Here is an 18,781-nt window from a genome sequence, read left to right on the forward strand (position 1 = left end):
TTCTTGATCCTGTCATGTATATACAACTTTATTATATAATTATTCTAGTTAATATTGCTGTAATAAGTTATCTTTTTCTGATGGATTGATTGTACTCTCAGGAAGTATTATATAACTGATGAGATACATGTATTTTGAAGAGTTCTTTTTTTTGTCTGAGTAAGGCTAGATTTATTTATGAAAGCAAACAAAGAAAAATTAGGGTTTTTTTTAGTGAAAATGAAAAGTAATATGTTAGCAACTGATTACTTTCTTACTTTAAGATTGTGAGAATTTAAAATAAATTAAGTGTCTAAGATACTGTTAATGTTGACACCAGGCATTCTCCCTGCCTTGCCTAAATCCTTGTTTTTTCTCTTCTTTCTTTATTCCTATTACTTTTCTTTTTACATGTTTAAATATACATTTCTTTAAATTTACATTTCCCTTCCTTTTTGTTTTTACCTCCATTGTTATGTTATCCAGAGGCACATTTAATCCCACAGATAGGTTCTAGCCTAGTAGTAAATTCGACAACTATTTATTGAGCCCTTGTATCTGCCAGGCATTGTGCTACAGAGGTTATTTCCTGACAAATAGGCATTTTTGGAGTCATGTTAAGTACTTATGCCTGTTCAGGATGTTTGTGACTGTTTTGGTAACCGAGCTTTGTTCATTATTGAACTCTAGGCTGGTAACCTTTGATTTACTGCTATTGCTGCCATACTTCCCTAAAATAACCCTGTTGTGTAGGAGGGGTAGAAAGGGTGGCCAGAAACTAGATTAGCTTGTCCTCAGTCCTATAATTATATTAGGGATAATGCTGGCTTTTGTAATGTTATTAGTCATAAGTCCAGTCTGAATCGTCTGTCCTGCAATCCCCGTGTATTTACTGAACTCAGCAATTGGTGGTACAGTACCAGAATTTAAAGAGAATGTAAGACTGTGATGATTCAGAAATGAAAGTTTAGTTACACTAACTGAATGTCATTAAAGATTGAGTTTATGTACCTATAAGATGTTTAATTTATGCTAAGGATATAACTTACTTACCTACCAGCTTTTCATCCATGGCATCTAAAAGACAAAACATCCCCCAACCCCAAATCTCTGAAAAATCTCTTCTTTCCTAAATCATGTCTGTAATGAAGTAAATGGTACTTCAGGCTGAGTGTTGTGGCTCACGCCTGTAATCCTAGCACTCTGGGAGGCTGAGGCAGGAGGATCGCTTAAGGGCAGGAGTTCAAGACCAGCCCGAGCAAGAGTGAGACCCCGTCTCTACAAAAAAAAAAAAAAAGGTAGAAAGAAATTAGCCAGACAGCTAAATACAGAAACAAAAAATTAGCCAGGCGTGGTGGCAAGCGCCTGTAGTCCCAGCTGCTTGAGAGGCTGAGGCAGGAGGATTGCTTGAGCCCAGGAGTTTGAGGTTGCTGTGAGGTAGGCTGACACCACAGCACTCTAACCCAGGCAATAGAGTGAGACTCTGTCTCAAAAAAAAAAAAAAAAAGTAAATAGTACTTCAATCTTATGTATTAAGAATTTTTAAGTCTGAATGTATAAATGATTTCATATGCCTAACATAAAGCCCTGAAGGATTTAAAATATCTGAGATTGGAGTTGTAAAGACATTTGGGCAAAGCTTTGTACTGGACATGGTAGGAGAATGCCATGGCAATAAAGATCCTGAGAAATATACAATCTAGGTAGATAATGCCAAATATTGACACTTAATGGCTTTGTAACACTGGAGTGTTTGAAATGGAAAAGTAGTTCAGAGTAATTGAATATAGCAAATGTAATTACATAGAGAACGTGAAGTAACAGATGTTCCAAAAAAGCTTCCTGGAAAATTAGAATTTTCAGTGGGTTAATGAGGGGAAATGTAAGGAGATAAATAGATGAGAGGACGTATTAAGGGATAAAGAAGGGCATGTACAAAGACAAGGGATGAACATCTCCTACGTGTCTTTCACATGTAGCTGACTCAATCCTAAAACTAGCAGGCTAATGGTGAAGAGTCTATGCAATAATCTTTGTCTACAGGAGACAAAATACATGTATCTCTCACTATCCAAATTCTTACTATTTGGATTCAGGGATCTAAAGATTCAGATAAATTTTCTGAGGAATCCCTTACTATACACACTCTTGCCACCTGATGTTCAAAGATCAGGAACCAGATTGATTTGGACAGCTTGTTTTCTATGCCTCACTCTCTGAACTCAGGAACCTCATAAATTTGGATAATATTTAAGAAAATGGTATATGCTTAGAATCAATAGAAAAGACTGTGAAATAATACAGGGGAAATAAATTATGGTATAGGGATGGGTAGGATTATAACCTGTTTTCATCAGGTTTTGATTATTGAAAAGTTTTAGGGATCATGGATTTAAAAGCATCTAATATATATTTACTTGAATCGACACTTTAGCATTTCATATTTTATTGAAATTTTAATATGATTTTAATATTTTAAAACTTATTTTTAGGGAGTAAGCCCTGAACCAATTCATCTTAAGATTTTTTCACCCAGTGTCGTCAATTTGACCCTTGTGGATTTGCCAGGAATGACCAAGGTAAGGAACAGTTGTTAACTCACTGTGGATTCAGTCATGTTGTGTTCACTTGAACAAATGTGGTTCTTCCTTGACACTCCATATGAGAATAATCAGCTTCTTTGTGCAACCACAATCTATTAGCAGCATTTCATATTACTTAGCTCTTTTCCTTGAAACACTTTCTTTACTTAGCTGCCAGGATACCACTCTCTAGGTTTATCTCCAGTCTCACTGGCCACTCCTTTTCAGTCTCTTTTGCTGTTTCTTCTCATCTCCCCAGTGTCTAAACAGTAAGTGCCCCAGAGTTCAGTTTGTGGACCTCTTATCTTCTCTAGGCACACTGTCCCCCTTGATGATTTCATCAGATTTTATGGCTTTAAATACATTAGTGTCTGTATGCTGATGGCATTAAAATATCTCCAGTCTTGTATATCCAACTGTCTATTTGACATATACACTTAAATGTCTAACAGGCATTTCATCTTGATATGTCTAATACCAAATTTCCTAACCTGTCCTTCAACTTGGTTTGATCCTTCTGTAGTCTTCCTCCTTCTTAATAAGTGGCATCTACATTCTACCAGTTGCTTAGCCAAAAAGTCTGTAGTCACCCTTGACAATTCCCACTTCCTGTCAGCAAATCCTCTTGTCTCTCCTTACCTTTTATAGTATATCCAGAACTCTACCATGTGTTACAGTTTCATAGCTTTTATCCTGATCTACCCACTGTCATCTCACATGGATTACTGCAATAATAATAAATAATAGGATAAATAACAGGCCTTCTTCATTATCTTGTCTTAGGCCAGAGTGCTGCTATTAAAGAGAAAATTTAAATTGTTTCATTCCTTGGCTCAAAACCTCTCCCATTTCACTCAGAGTAAAGGCCTCTGTTCTTACAGAATTCTAAAGGATCTACTTGATAGGTCCTTATTATCCTTCTCCTAACTCCTGTTTTAGCCTCTTGCTCTTATTGTTCACTCTGCCTGGAATGTCTTCCTCCAGATATCTGCATATATCTCTCCTTTATTGCCCTTAATTTCTGCTCATTCTCTCAAATGTCAGTTGTCTCAGTGAGATCTTCCCCGATTACTCTATGTAGAAACATCATCTAATTAAAAATAATAATTTAAAATCACAACCCTCTCTAATCATTCCCTAGCCTGCTGTTATGCTTATTTTACCGTAGCCTTTACCACCACCTGGATACTATATATGTTTATTATCTGTCTCTCATCACTAAAACATAAGGTCTGTGATGGCAGGAGTTTTGGTCTTTTTTAAATTCACAACTGTTACATAATCTGTCATGACCTGAAATCAGGTTCAGAAGAGTGCCCGAAATATAGTAAACTGCCAGTAAACACTTGGTAATTGAATAAACGAATTTGTATCTAGGCAATTAACATTGTACAATCCTTAACATGTGATTGTGTTAAGTAAATTTTTATGCAAAAGTAAACTTTTGATATTTGCGAATTATATTTTGAGACTTCACGTACTACCAAATTCATAAATACCACTATAGTATATTGTTAATATCTTTATTTTAACTATTTGTAAATGGAGAAATATCTATATTCTGTGGATTAAATGTGGGAGAAAAAAAAGCTGAGTTGATTTTTATTATTAGTTCCTTGCTCATCTCTGTTTGGTTTAGGTGCCTGTAGGTGATCAACCTAAGGATATTGAGCTTCAAATCAGAGAGCTCATTCTTCGGTTCATCAGTAATCCAAATTCCATTATCCTCGCTGTCACTGCTGCTAATACAGACATGGCAACATCAGAGGCACTTAAAATTTCAAGAGAGGTAGATCCAGATGGTAAGGACAGATATTAATATTTAATGAGATACTTGATTTACAATGGTAAATCTAACCTCAAGGAAGAATTTTTACTTTTAAAAGGAATATCTCCCATTGTTAATACAAATTTCAAAACAATGCTTTCCTATTTTGCTGATAATTTTAAATAGAAATTCTGATGGAAATGAAAGTTATTAAATTGCTATACAGGCTAGGCAAAAATATTTCACGACAGTATTTTTAATGATTACCTAACGATTTAAAAATAATAAAATGGCTTTGCAAAAAGGGTTGCTTATTTTCCTCCTCTCCCCTCCCCTCCCCGTCCCTCCTCTCCCCGCCTTCCTCTCCTCCTTTTGACAGAGTCTTGCTCTGTTGCCCGGGCTAGAGTGCTATGGTGTCAGCCTGGCTCACAGCAACCTCAAACTCCTGGGCTCAAGTGATCCTCCTGCCTCAGCCTCCCGAGTAGCTGGGCCTACAGGAATGTGCCACCATACCTGGCTAATTTTTTCCATTTTCAGTAGAGATGGGGTCTTGCTTTTGCTCAGGCTGGTCTTGAACTCCTGAGCACAAGGGATCCTCCCGCCTCTGCCTCCCAGAGTGCTAGGATTACAGGTGTGAACCACCATGCCTGGCCTGATTTAGATTTCTGAATGGCTGACTTTTAAGAAAAAAATAACAGGCTGTGGCTCACACCTGTAATCCCAGCACTTTGGGAGGCTGACGTGGGAGGATCATTTGAGAACAGGAGTTTGAGACCAACCTGGGCAACATAGTGAGACCCCGTCTTTACAAAATAAAATTAAAAAAAAAAAAAGCTGTGTGTAATGGCTCAAGTCTGTATTCCTAGCTACTCAGAAGACTGAGATAGGACCATTTCTTGATACCAGGAGTTTGAGGCCAGCCTGCACTACATAGACTCTCCTTAAAAATAAAGAAAAAAGAAAGGGACAGATAACTCTAACAGTAGATAATCACTGTAGATTATTAGTGTACAGTGGAGAATTATGGTATCTATATTCTGCAGAGATAGAAAATATTTAGACATGCTCAAGGCACAGGGATTTTTAGAAATAAAGGTAAAAATCCTTTTATGAAGCATTCACAACCCCAAGGATTAGTTTCTACTTTGAGTCACTGATGCCTAACGAATGATGTGTACATCTCTTAGTATATATAAAATGCTGGCTTATAAGAGTGGTTACTATTGCTGCTAATAAATGTATGCTTTGCCCCATAAAGTAACTTTTTATAAGAAGCTGTTTTACTACATGAGTAACTAATGTTCATTTTAGTTAGATTAAATATCTGAGGGTTTATTCAAATTTTTTTATTTGCAGTAAACTGTTAATGTAGTTTATATGTATTAGCTCTATTTTAAACTGACCCTTGAGCCATAAATATGGTCATACTGTTGATCTGATAATCTAGTCATACTTAGTAAGAAAATAATCCAACCCAGGATTATTTGTAGTATCAAAAATTAAACAACATAGCATGGCCAGCAGTAGGAATGATTAAGTAAATTAAAATAATAAAATGTGAAATAAAAAGGGTTTTGTAGATTTGGAGCAATGTAGAAAAATGCTTATAGTTGAAAAATACCATAGGTAAAACTATACACTATGCAAAGCAGCTGGAACTCTCATATGTTGCTGATGGGAATGGTATTAGCCACTTTGGGAAACAATTTGGCAGTTTCTTATAAAGTCAAGTCGGCAATCCCACTGCTAGGTATTTACTCATATTAAATGAGAATCTATGCTCATATAAAAAATTATATGCAAATATCTATAGCAGCTTTATTCACAATTTCCAAAAAACTTGAAACAACTCAAAAATTTCTCAGATGGGGAATGAATAAACTAGAGTACATTCCATACAATGGGATACTACTCAGTAATAAAAAAAATGAACTATTGATAGTCATGAGCAACATGGATGACTCTCACATGCACTATGCTAAATGAAAGCAGCTGGACTGGAAAGGCTATGTACTGTATGATTCCATTTAAATAACATTCTAGAAAAGGCAAAACTAGGAATGGCAAACAGGGTTGATTGGTAAAGCATAGGAAAATTTGGGGGGACAATGTCTTGAGGTGGTACCAACATATCTTTTTGTATTTGTCAAATCTCCTAGGACTAATACACCAAAAAAGAGCAAATTTAAAACAAAAATTTTTTAAAGCTTATTTATTAAATAGCCCTAAGAGCTAATAAAAAAATTACATGTGAAAAAAATTTTTTAAATTGTATACAATTTTTAAAATTATTTTTTGAAAAGTACTTGTAAACGAAGGTTAAGAGCAACATTATCAGGCTGGGCGTAGTGGCTCACACCTGTAATCCTAGCACTTTGGGAGCCCAAGGCAGAGAATCACTTGAGGCCAGAGTTCGAGACCATCCGGAGCAACACAGTTAGACCCTGTCTCCACAAAAAAAAAAAAAAAAAAAAGAAAGAAAAGTATTACTAAAATGATCGCAGAGATAATGTTAGATAGGATTATTATAGATGAGGATTTTTCTTTATTAATACTTAATGGCTTTATTTAATGGGTTGTTTTTCTTTCCTTTTTTGCATTTATCAGGTCGCAGAACTCTGGCTGTAATCACTAAACTTGATCTCATGGATGCGGGTACTGATGCTATGGATGTATTGATGGGAAGAGTTATTCCAGTCAAACTTGGAATAATTGGAGTAGTAAACAGGTTAGCAATCAAGAATGGGATAAGAATTATGGCATTCTCATTTCAAAGCAAGTCTGAATTTCTCAAATGTCTGAAAGGTGATGTCCTATTTTTCCACCTTTTATAATAATCTTGGTATTGCTAAAGAATCCATTGCTCTAAAGGGAGAAAAGAGATTCACTAAAGCCTCCCATAGACATTTTTAATGGAAAATGTTTCTAAAATTATTAATAGCAGTGTCACAAAATGGAAGACAATAGCCAGGCTTTAAGAATTCTTGCCTGTTATATTAAGCTATGTATGAGGAGGCACTGGATAAGGAAAAAAAAGTATTATCTAATTTCTACCCACTCAAGAAAGAGTTTAAGATGGTAGGATTTTAATAGATTGGTTTGTCTCTTGGCATTAGTGATTCTGTTTAATTGCCAGGATGTGACTTGGAGAAATTTTATTAAAGGTGTCCTAATTATAAATAGTTGGTATTAAAAGTTGGGGAAAGGAAATTATTATTGAATATCTAATTATGTTTTAGACACTCTACTGTGAGCAATTTGCAAATGATATCTCTTGGAATCTGAGGTAGGTGATGATGTCTATATTACAGTCAGAGTACTCCAGTTATTCATTTACCAAAGTCACATGACTAGTCAAAAGTAGAGCTGGATTCAAAGGAAGATCTCTCTTAGTCTAAAGCCTTTATGTGATAGGAAACATTGAAATTATCACAAGATCTGGGTTGTAGTCCCAATTCTTCCATAAACTAGATGCAATGTGGGTTATAAATGACACCTAACATCTTTGGGTCTCAAGCTTTTTAAAATGAAAATGTTTTACTATGTGATACCTAAGATCCATTCCAGCTGTCTGCTTCTATTGATATTCCCTTCCGTCCTACTCCTGCTCCTACTTTTCTTCCTCCAATTCCAACTCTCTCCCTTTTCAGGCAAGCAGGTGGTATAACACTGTTGTATTTGTAGGTGATTGCTCTTCAAGTTAACTTTATTTTTGGTAGAAATTAGTTGCCTGCCCATAGATAAAATATACAGTTGATTAAGATACACTTATATATTTTTGCACCTGTGTATAGGTGTTACTTAAGAATACTGCTGGCCAGGCAAGGTGGCTCACACCTGTAATCCTAGCACTCTGGGAGGCCGAGGCAGGTGGATCGCTCAAGGTCAGGAGTTCGAGACCAGCCTGAGCAAGAGCGAGACCCCGTCTCTACTAAAAATAGAAAGAAATTATCTGGCCAACTAAAATATATATAGAAAAAATTAGCCGGGCATGGTGGCGCATGCCTGTAGTCCCAGCTACTCGGGAGGCTGAGGCGATAGGATCGCTTAAGCCCAGGAGTTTGAGGTTGCTGTGAGCTAGGCTGACGCCACGGCACTCACTCACTCTAGCCTGGGCAACAAAGTGAGACTCTGTCTCAAAAAAAAAAAAAAAAAAGTACTGCTTTCGTCTATAGTTAATGGTAGTAATGAGGCTTAAACTATTCAGGCATTATTTACTTATAAGTGACATAGTTCAAATCTTGACTGTGCCACTTAATGTGTTACCTTGGATAAGTTAGTTAATCTCTCTGAGCTTCAGTTCCTTGCTATAAAATGGGATAATAATGCCTATCACATAGAATTATTGAGAGAATCAAATAAAACAGTCCAACTTAGGTATTAGGGAACAATGCCTAGTAATATCATCGTCATAAATTTTAGGCTATCATCACCACCATTCCTGTTATCATCTAAGGTAGGGAGAGGACAATTAACTGAATAGTTTTATTATTTTTCAATCTTAGGAGCCAGCTAGATATTAATAATAAGAAGAGTGTAGCTGATTCAATCCGTGATGAATATGCATTTCTTCAAAAGAAATATCCATCTCTGGCCAATAGAAATGGAACAAAGTATCTTGCTAGGACTCTAAACAGGTAAAATTTTTTTACCCTATAGAAATGAAACGGTTTTGTTTTGCCAATAGGTGTCTGAGATCTTTCATTTTCAGTTCCTTACCTTTTCATACTATTCCTTACACTTACTGTTTCACTTTTGGTTTCTTGTACAGTATAGTATACAAGAACATAGCATAACATTAATATGTTCTTGTGAAGTAGATGTCTCTATTTTTATTGGAGTGGTTGACATTAAATCATCATGTAGACTAGAAGGAATGCTCAAGTGAATTTTAAAATGGTTTAATTATGAAATTTTTGACAGTCAATTTGAGGGTAGAACTAGATGGCAGATGACTTCATTTCCACTTTGGATTTCAGGAACTGAATTACAATTTATTATTTTCACATAATCTGTTCTTAATTTAGAATGTCTTCTATTCCTGTTCATGGTAGAAATGATTTAAATTGTATACTTGAATTCTGAATACCCATTGATGGAATAGGGACTAGAATTCCTTTCTAGAAGATGTATAAATGACTGAAGTGAAAGCCATCTTCTCTTATTTTTATCTTATTCTCTAAATTAAAGATGGATAGACTTGGATCTTAGTAAGATTGATTTTTCACTATGCTGGATACCCATTGTAAAAGATAAGTCAGTGAAACCAAAATTATATAGGATTGTGTGGCTTCTTTGTGGTAGTTGCAATAAAATAAAAATAATTTGCTTTTTTTTTTTTCATTTTATATTCGGCTCCTTTGGCATTTGTTACAATTGATGGGTTGAAAGCAAATTTAAAAAGCATTGACCAAAACTGGTTCCTTCATGTCATTTTTTTCAGACTGAGTATTTACCTCTAAGATTGCATTATTTTCTGCTCTTGTAATTTAGGAAAAACCAACCAAAGTGTTTCTTTCCTGTTCTCACGCAGTCATTCAATATGGCACAGAATGCTTCCGACACCAGATGTCAGATGGGGATTTTTTTCTCCCATACACCAAGCAAGCAATTCTTCACTGGATTCTAACTAGATGTCCTCTAATTTAATTCATTTCTAACACCATTTACCTGCAGATGGCGTCAGATCCCACAGGTTGAGGGCTCAGTCCCACCAAGACTGCCCCTCACTTCAGAGGCCAGTCACAGACACGGGCTGTAGCTTGTGCTTCTGACCAACTGGCTGTAAATTGGGGTTTCCATGACCCCCTGCTCAGGTTCAATGAATTTGTTAGAGTGGCTCACAGAACTCAAGGAAACACTTTACTTATGTTTGGCCATTTGTTATAAAGGATATTATGAAGGATACAGATGAACAACCAGATGAAGAGATGCATAGGGCAAGGCATGTGGGAAGGGGCTTGAAGCTTTCATGCCCTCTCTGAGCATGCCATCCACCAAGAACCTCCATGTGTTTTGCTGTTGGGAAGCTTCACAAACTCTGTCCTTTTGAGTTTTTATGGAAGCTTCATTACCTAGGCATGACTGATTTGGTCATTGGCCATTGGTGATCAGCTCAACTTTCAGCTTGTCTCTCATCCCCAGAGATTGTAGGGTAGGGCTAAAAGCCCCAACCCTTTAATCATGCCTTAGTCATTGTGGTGACCAGGCCCTATCTTACAGTTATCCGGGGGACCCCAGCTACCAGTCATTCATTAGCATACATAGGACACTCATTACTCTGGATATTCCAAGGAATTTAGGAGCTGAGTGCCAGGAAATGGAGACAAAGACCAAATATATATTTCACGGTATCACACCTGCCAAGACAAATTCGTTGACAGGTTTCCCCCATTATTTGCATGTTAAAAATTTGACTTGTTTGGGGCTTCAGAGTACACAATTTTACTTTAAAATCCTTCCTTTCTAACTTGTTAGGTTACTGATGCATCACATCAGAGATTGCTTACCAGAGTTGAAAACAAGAATAAATGTTCTAGCTGCTCAGTATCAGTCTCTTCTAAATAGCTATGGTGAACCTGTGGATGATAAAAGTGCTACTTTACTCCAGCTTATCACCAAATTTGCTACAGAATATTGTAACACTATTGAAGGAACTGCAAAATATATTGAAACTTCAGAGCTGTAAGTAAGAAATTAATTTTTCTGTAGATTTGGTTTCCTGGATTGCTAGGTCATTTTATCATTTATTAAAGTAACTTTAGCTGAGATTATCTGTTTGTGATTTATTATCTATAAAACAGGAATATCATTTTGTAGAAATGATAGGATAATGTCTGGTATGTATGTAAAGCACAGTAAAAATTTCAGATACTAATTTATTTATTTATTTTTGAAACGTTTGTTTTTACTAATTAAGTGATGATACCACAAACAGATTAATCTTATTTTACAGAATCCCTCAAACTATAGATTTTATAAATGGTGACATATATTGTAATTTATAACGAGTTTTAATATTTCATTTTCTGGCCGGGCGCGGTGGCTCACGCCTGTAATCCTAGCACTCTGGGAGGCCGAGGCGGGTGGATCGCTCAAGGTCAGGAGTTCGAGACCAGCCTGAGCAAGAGTGAGACCCCGTCTCTACTAAAAATAGAAAGACATTATATGGACAACTAAAAATCTATACAGAAAAAATTAGCCGGGCATAGTGGCGCATGCCTGTAGTCCCAGCTACTCGGGAGGCTGAGGCAGTAGGATCGCTTAAGCCGAGGAGTCTGAGGTTGCTGTGAGCTAAGCTGATGCCACGGCACTCACTCTAGCCTGGGCAACAAAGTGAGACTCTGTCTCAACAACAACAAAAAAAAATATTTCATTTTCTATCATTTCATGCTTCAATATACTGAACAAAGAAAGGCTTACACTTTTTATACACACAGGAGTTTTTCTTTAATTATAGATCAGAGGACTATTTCATGAGCCAGGCTATCTAATAGAGGCCCCTTTCAATACTTCTATGATTAATCTTTTTATAATCTGATTTATTCTCTTCCAAAGCCAGAAAATTAATAGTGAGATGTGTTTTTGTTTTTTTTGTTGTTGTTGTTTGTTTTTTTTTTTCGATATATTTTATTTTGTTTTTTTTGTTTTTCAGCTCATTATGGGGGTACAAAAGTTCAGGCTATATACATTGCCCATGCCTCCCCATCCCCCCCGAGTCTGAGCTTCAATTGTGTCCATTCCCTAGACAGTGCACATCACACTCATCATGTAGGTGTGCACCTATCCCCTCCCTCCACCCCCTCCCCCCCAGTCAGAACTTCAAGCGTGACCATTCCCCAGGCAGTGCGCATCGCACTCATCAAGTAGGTATACACCCATCCCTTCCACCCAGCCCCGACCTCTGTCCGATACTCAATTGGTGTTAATCCCAAATGTGCACTCAGGGAAACCAGTTTGCTGGTGAGTACATGTGGTGCTTATTTTTCCATTCTTGGGATACTTCACTTAATAGAATGGGTTCCAGCTCTCTCCAGGAGAACCAAAAATTTCAGATATTTTAAAAACTATTTTAATTGACAAACATTTAAAAATATTTCTTAATTCTAAAAAATGTTATTTCTTTAATATACACAATATAATTGTTCATGAAACATAAGAAAATGCAGATGAGTAGAAATAAAACATAAGCCCAGAATTATACAGTGGTGCGTGCCTGTAGTCCCAGCTACTTAGGAAGCTGAGGCAGGAGGATCCCTTGAGCCTAGGAGTTTGAGGCCAGCCTGGGCTACATATTGAGACCCTATCTCAAACAAACAAAAAAAAGGTTGGCATTGACCTAGATATTTTTCTCTGCATCTGTAAAATATATAAATGCTTGTTACTCATAATTCCTAAAGTTTGTCATTGACCTAAACATTTTTCTATGCATCTATAAAACATGAATGCCTGTATTATATACATCTTTAAAAGTCAGATGCTATACTTGCTATTTTGGAATCATTTTTTAACATATCACAAATAACTTTCTATCTAATATTATACATTACATTGTCATTCTGAATATTAGCATAGTATTTCACTTTTTAGATACACTCTCATTGGTTAAACCAGTCCCCTACTATTGGATAGTTTGTTTTCAATTATACACCTATGTAAACAGTGTTATATGTTGCACCTATCTCTGGGCATTGTACTACCCTGATGCTAAAAATTCCTAGAAATAGAATTACTAGATTAAAGAGTATAACATGCTGAAAGTCTTTCATTACATATTGCATACTATTTGCATTTTGTACTGTTTTACTACTGGCATAATGTTTATTTCTCTATATCTTCATTTTTTAAAAAAAACTTTTTTTTTGCAATAATTATAGACTAATAGGAAGTTGCAAAGAAATGTACAGAGAGGTCTTGTGCACCCTCCAACCCACCTCCCCCAATGTTGACATCTTGTGTAACTATAGTACAATAACAAAATGAGAAAATGGATATTAGTGCAATCCATAGAGCTTATTCAGATTTTGCCAATTTTACATGTACTCATTCTGTGTGTGTGTGTGATGTGTTCGTGTAGTTCAATGTACCTTAGCATGATCCAGCTGGTCTTTCATATGCGTTAACTCCATAGAGAAAAGTATTTAACAGATGAATTTCTGAATCATTATTATATGTATGGCATACTGAGGGAAATAAAGATTACTACAATGGGCCCTTAAGGACTTTAGTGGGTAAAGTAGGTCAAGCTAATATGAGGCATGATTAGGTGGCAAAAGTATAATTGTTTTATTTGAACACTTCTTATTATTAAATATAATACATATCCAGAAAAGTGCATATAACATATATGGACCGTTTTAGAAATAGTTAATAAATTAATTATCTGTGTCTACCTAATCAAGCTTTTAGGACACTGAGGAGAGACCATTTACATTTCTTTCAGGAATTGGGAGAACTTCACAGTTATTTAGAGAAGGGAAAGGTTGGAGGCAGACCAATTACCGGTAATTTTAACCATATTTAAGTGCACAATTCAGTGGCATTAATTACATTCACAATTTGTACAACCATCACCAGTATCTATATCCAAAATTTTTTAACCACCTCAACAGAAACTCTGTACCTATTAAGCAATTACTCCCCGTGCCTCTCTCCCCTAGCCCCAGTAACCTCTAATTTACTTTCTGTCTCTATGAATTTGCCTATTCTAGATATTTCTTGTAAGTAGAATCATACAATATTTGTCCATTCTGCTTATTTCAGTTAGCATAATGTTGGACCAGTACCTTTTGTCTGAACTACTATAAAAAAGTTTTGGATTAGTGGTGGTAAAAATAGAGAGGAAGGGATGATTTGGGGAGACATCATAAAGATATTTGTAGAATTCAACTGGACTTGAATAAAAAAAAGATAACACTAGAGTTTTTAGTTATTAAACAAGATAGGAAACACAGGTCAAGAGATTCAGTTTGTCTAAAGCAGGTAGATGCCAGCCCACCAGTTAAGAATGATTTTTACATTGTAAATCAATGTAAATTTTTACATTTTAAATGTAAAAATGAAAAAGAATTCAAAGAAGAGTATTTCATAGCATGAAAATTATATAAAATTCAGTATGTGTAAGTTTTATTGGAACACAGATGTGCTTATTTGTTTACATATTGTCTATGGCTGCTTTTGTTGAATAGTTACAACAGAGACCGTATCCTGCAAAGCCTAAAATATTTACTATCTGGCTCTTTATAGAGAAAGTTTGCTGATCTCTACTTTAGATTGTTAATCAACAGAAATGAAGAAGGCACTGTTTCCTGTCCTTGAGCTCATAGTCGAAGAAAACTAGAGCAGAGCAAAGGTGTTTAGCAATTCTTAGTTAACTGATGTTTTATGTCACCGCAGTTACTATATATGCAAGTATATACTTGTACCTTTCATGGAATGACTCCTAGTTGAGAACACATCGAAATGTGAATGGACTAAATGTGTTTATCTGAGGTTTTCTCAGGAAATGAGATGAGCTTAAAGCTACTAGAAAGACTTATACACTTCTTTGCCTTTCAGATGTGGTGGTGCTAGAATTTGTTATATTTTCCATGAGACTTTTGGGCGAACCTTAGAATCTGTCGACCCACTTGGTGGCCTTAACACTATTGACATTTTGACTGCCATTAGAAATGCTACGGTGAGTATGCTTAACTTTTGGACTTCTTAAAAATGAGGTTAAAGCTTCCTTTTCTTACCCATATATCTTTTTAAATTAATTGTAAAGTTTGTTATTCTGCTCTCATACTTGAAATTAAGCACTGTTTATAAAAATTACCAAAAATGTAATTTATTTTTTAACTTTTGGGAAGAACTGAAATTACATGTACCTGCAATAAGAGCTCTAAGTTTTATTTTTTCAGGGTCCTCGTCCTGCTTTGTTTGTGCCTGAGGTTTCATTTGAGTTACTGGTCAAGCGGCAGATTAAACGTCTAGAAGAGCCCAGCCTCCGTTGTGTGGAACTGGTTCATGAGGAAATGCAAAGGATCATTCAGCACTGTAGCAACTACAGTACACAGGTAACTGAGAGAAATGTAACTACAGACTTCAGATTAACTAGTAAAAGGACATGAAGCAGTGGTTTCATAGGGTGGGAGGAAATGGATAAGAAGCGCTAAAAGTTAAAACCTCTAGTTCCCTTACTAAAAGTGATTTGAGATAGTATTCTTAAATGAAACTTCCAGATCTAATTCAGAATTTCAGTGATCATTACATGAAATAAATTGACATTTTTCTTTCCTCCATCATTTATAGGAATTGTTACGGTTTCCTAAACTTCATGATGCCATAGTTGAAGTAGTGACTTGTCTTCTTCGTAAAAGGTTGCCTGTTACAAATGAAATGGTGAGCAATTATGTCACAAATCATCATTGTAATCACTATTAGTAAAAGTTTAAATTTTTGTTTGGCTGCTTTTTTATACAGCATTATATGATTACTTTAGAATTTAGGCATATGTTTCCCAGTGTACTGGGAGGACAAAAGTGAGTTTCAGTCTTTATTTCAAAGGAAAATTTTCAACAATTCTGGTATAAAGTGTATTTTTCTTCATATTTTAATCGTTGTTAGCCTGCAACAGGTTTTCATGAGATTGGAGTTATTGTTAAGGGTTGTGAATAGTTTTGCTATGTTATATAGTGTACTGATCTTAATGGAAAATTAATTCTATCTTCAGCTTTGGTACACTGAGCCTTTACAGCATGCTTTTACTTTTTGAAGTACATCAGGGTAATCTGGCCACTTCTACAGCTTGCTTGATTGATGACCTAAACTATAATATAGTTGCTTGCTACTATTCCGTGAGTTGCTGCTATCCACAGTAATAAAAATGCTGAAATTAGGCCGGGCGCGGTGGCTCACGCCTGTAATCCTAGCACTCTGGGAGGCCGAGGTGGGCGGATCGTTTGAGCTCAGGAGTTCAAGACCAGCCTGAGCAAGAGCGAGACCCCATCTCTACTAAAAATAGAAAGAAATTATATGGACAGCTAAAAATATATATAGAAAAAATTAGCCGGGCATGGTGGCACATGCCTGTAGTCCCAGCTACTCGGGAGGCTGAGACAGGAGAATCGCTTGAGTTCAGGAGTTTGAGGTTGCTGTGAGCTAGGCTGATGCCACGGCACTCACTCTAGCCTGGGCAACAGAGTGAGACTCTGTCTCAAAAAAAAAAAAAAAAAAATGCTGAAATTGGCAGAAATATGGGATAAGCATTTAAAATTGCCCTTATGCCTCTAATTGTTGGCTGGGTTTTTTGTTTTTTGTTTCTTTTTGTTTTTCTTTCTGGTCACTAAAAGTGCATTTGGGTCCCTGGCTCAGGATGTGAGCCCCAGTGGAGGTTACTAAGAGTACAAAACCATCCTTGGAAATATAGAATGTAAGTGCTGCTGCTTGGTTGTTTCCTTAGCAAGGATAACCCTCAGATTCAGATGTCTAAGACTGAACTTAGCCTGATCTCAAACTCTACCTACTGATATCACCGAATCATTGGAACTTCATTTGAATAGACCCCTCTCACCTAGTTCTGAATCTGTAAGTGGTGTTCTGATACCTGAGATTTGTCAGGACAGTGCAGAGGACATAGTAAAGGATTTAAATTTATTCTCTCTATAAGCCTTAGAAATTCTGTAGGGGGCTGGAGAAATTAATTTTAACTTTTCTTTTTGATGATCCCATTAGGATCTTGAACCACATATGATATTTTAACTAGTTGCTTCGTAATTAACACTCATCAGTCACTAATTCAAGTCTTTAAAATATATCCTTTACCCAAGTCAAGTTAACATCTTTAACTTATGTCTGATTATGAACTGTTTTCTTATTGTTGATACTCAGCTAAAACTTTGACATGGAATAGTGGATGATCTGAAGTTTTAATAGCAAAGTTGCATAAAGCCCTGGAACTTAGATTTTTATCAGGTAGATAACTGTTTTTTTCTTAACAGTAAAATACTTTTAGCTACCTTAATGTAATTTTCCCCCCTAGTAATGCAATTTTAGATTCTGCAGTGTAAATAATTTAAAGCTAGAGCAAATTATTTTTGGCATAAGATTTATCACTTGGAGTCTAATTATTGAGTAATTATTTAGGCATGAATTTCTTGTACTTTTTCAGGATTGTCTGTTTAGTAAATTTTATGTATAAATTTTGGGAACTAAAATTAGGTTGACATAGTTTTGAAGATAGCCTAACTCTATTTTTTTCTAGGTCCATAACTTAGTGGCAATTGAATTGGCTTATATCAACACAAAACATCCAGACTTTGCTGATGCTTGTGGGCTAATGAACAATAACATAGAGGTAAATACAATTGAAACTGTCCTTTTTCACAGGTAGAAAATCTGTTGTAATTCAGTCGTATCAAACTTATTAAGCATAGGATAACTATAAAATAGACATGCACCATATTAATGCCTGTTTTATGCCAGGAAATACGGTAAAGGCATTACAGTTTTTCTTAAATTCTCACAACCACCTGGAGGCATTATTCTTATTTTCAGCTTATAAAAGTGAAATTGAGAGAATCTGGGAATTTACTGATTGGTGTTGAAGGACTGCCTGGTTCCATTTCAGTAACTTATAGTTTATTCAGGTTGAAGTATAAAACAAAGTGACTGTTAAAAATTGTTTTCAGGCCGGGCGCGGTGGCTCACGCCTGTAATCCTAGCACTCTGGGAGGCCGAGGTGGGCGGATCGTTTGAGCTCAGGAGTTCGAGACCAGCCTGAGCAAGAGCGAGACCCCACCTCTACTAAAAATAGAAAGAAATTATATGGACAGCTAAAAATATATATAGAAAAAATTAGCCGGGCATAGTGGCGCATGCCTGTAGTCCCAGCTACTCGGGAGGCTGAGACAGGAGGATCGCTTGAGCTCAGGAGTTTGAGGTTGCTGTGAGCTAGGCTGACGCCACGGCACTCACTCTAGCCTGGGCAACAGAGTGAGACTCTGTCTCAAAAAAAAAAAAAAAAATTGTTTTCATTTGGCTCTGGAAGTTGTGAAGGAAACATTCAAGAATTACCCATCTTTCCATATATTTGGAAAAGCAGAGTGCTCTTTTCACCACTACTGGGGTGGCTGCATTTTATGGACTTTTTTTCATTTGACATTAATGTAACAAATTGCGTAAGATCTCAGATGGAGCCAGGGCTGATGGATAGAGCAATTTATCCAGATACTGGTTTTTTTTCTCTGACACTTTTATCCAAGAACAGTAAGTTTTCTGTTATTCCTGAATCCAGTAAGACCTCAGAGTCTCCTTCTTTACCAAATTTCCATGTCTGCATATGGGTGGAGAGAAAATTGTAAACATGGAATTGGGGAACTGGAAGGGACCCTGGATTATTGACTTCAACTCTGGTTAAAACAGATGAGGTCCACACATAACAGCTATTCCTTTGGTGCATATTTTGCAGGGC

General features: G+C 36.2%; 1 protein-coding gene across 7 annotated transcripts in view; it reads left to right on the forward strand.

The window, feature by feature from the left end:
• DNM1L (dynamin 1 like) overlaps positions 1-18,781 on the forward strand; it is a 51,645-nt gene that overhangs the window by 25,136 nt on the left and 7,728 nt on the right. For all 7 annotated transcript variants that reach the window (XM_069489527.1, XM_069489529.1, XM_069489531.1 and 4 more), the window contains 9 exons: positions 2,472-2,558; positions 4,201-4,363; positions 6,937-7,057; positions 8,835-8,966; positions 10,807-11,013; positions 14,887-15,007; positions 15,231-15,386; positions 15,622-15,711; positions 17,573-17,665. In XM_069489527.1, coding sequence (XP_069345628.1) covers positions 2,472-2,558; positions 4,201-4,363; positions 6,937-7,057; positions 8,835-8,966; positions 10,807-11,013; positions 14,887-15,007; positions 15,231-15,386; positions 15,622-15,711; positions 17,573-17,665 — 1,170 coding nt within the window. The remainder of the gene's footprint in view (positions 1-2,471; positions 2,559-4,200; positions 4,364-6,936; positions 7,058-8,834; positions 8,967-10,806; positions 11,014-14,886; positions 15,008-15,230; positions 15,387-15,621; positions 15,712-17,572; positions 17,666-18,781) is intronic.

Source organism: Eulemur rufifrons, chromosome 16 (assembly GCF_041146395.1).
Source record: "Eulemur rufifrons isolate Redbay chromosome 16, OSU_ERuf_1, whole genome shotgun sequence".
NCBI lineage: Eukaryota > Metazoa > Chordata > Mammalia > Primates > Lemuridae > Eulemur > Eulemur rufifrons.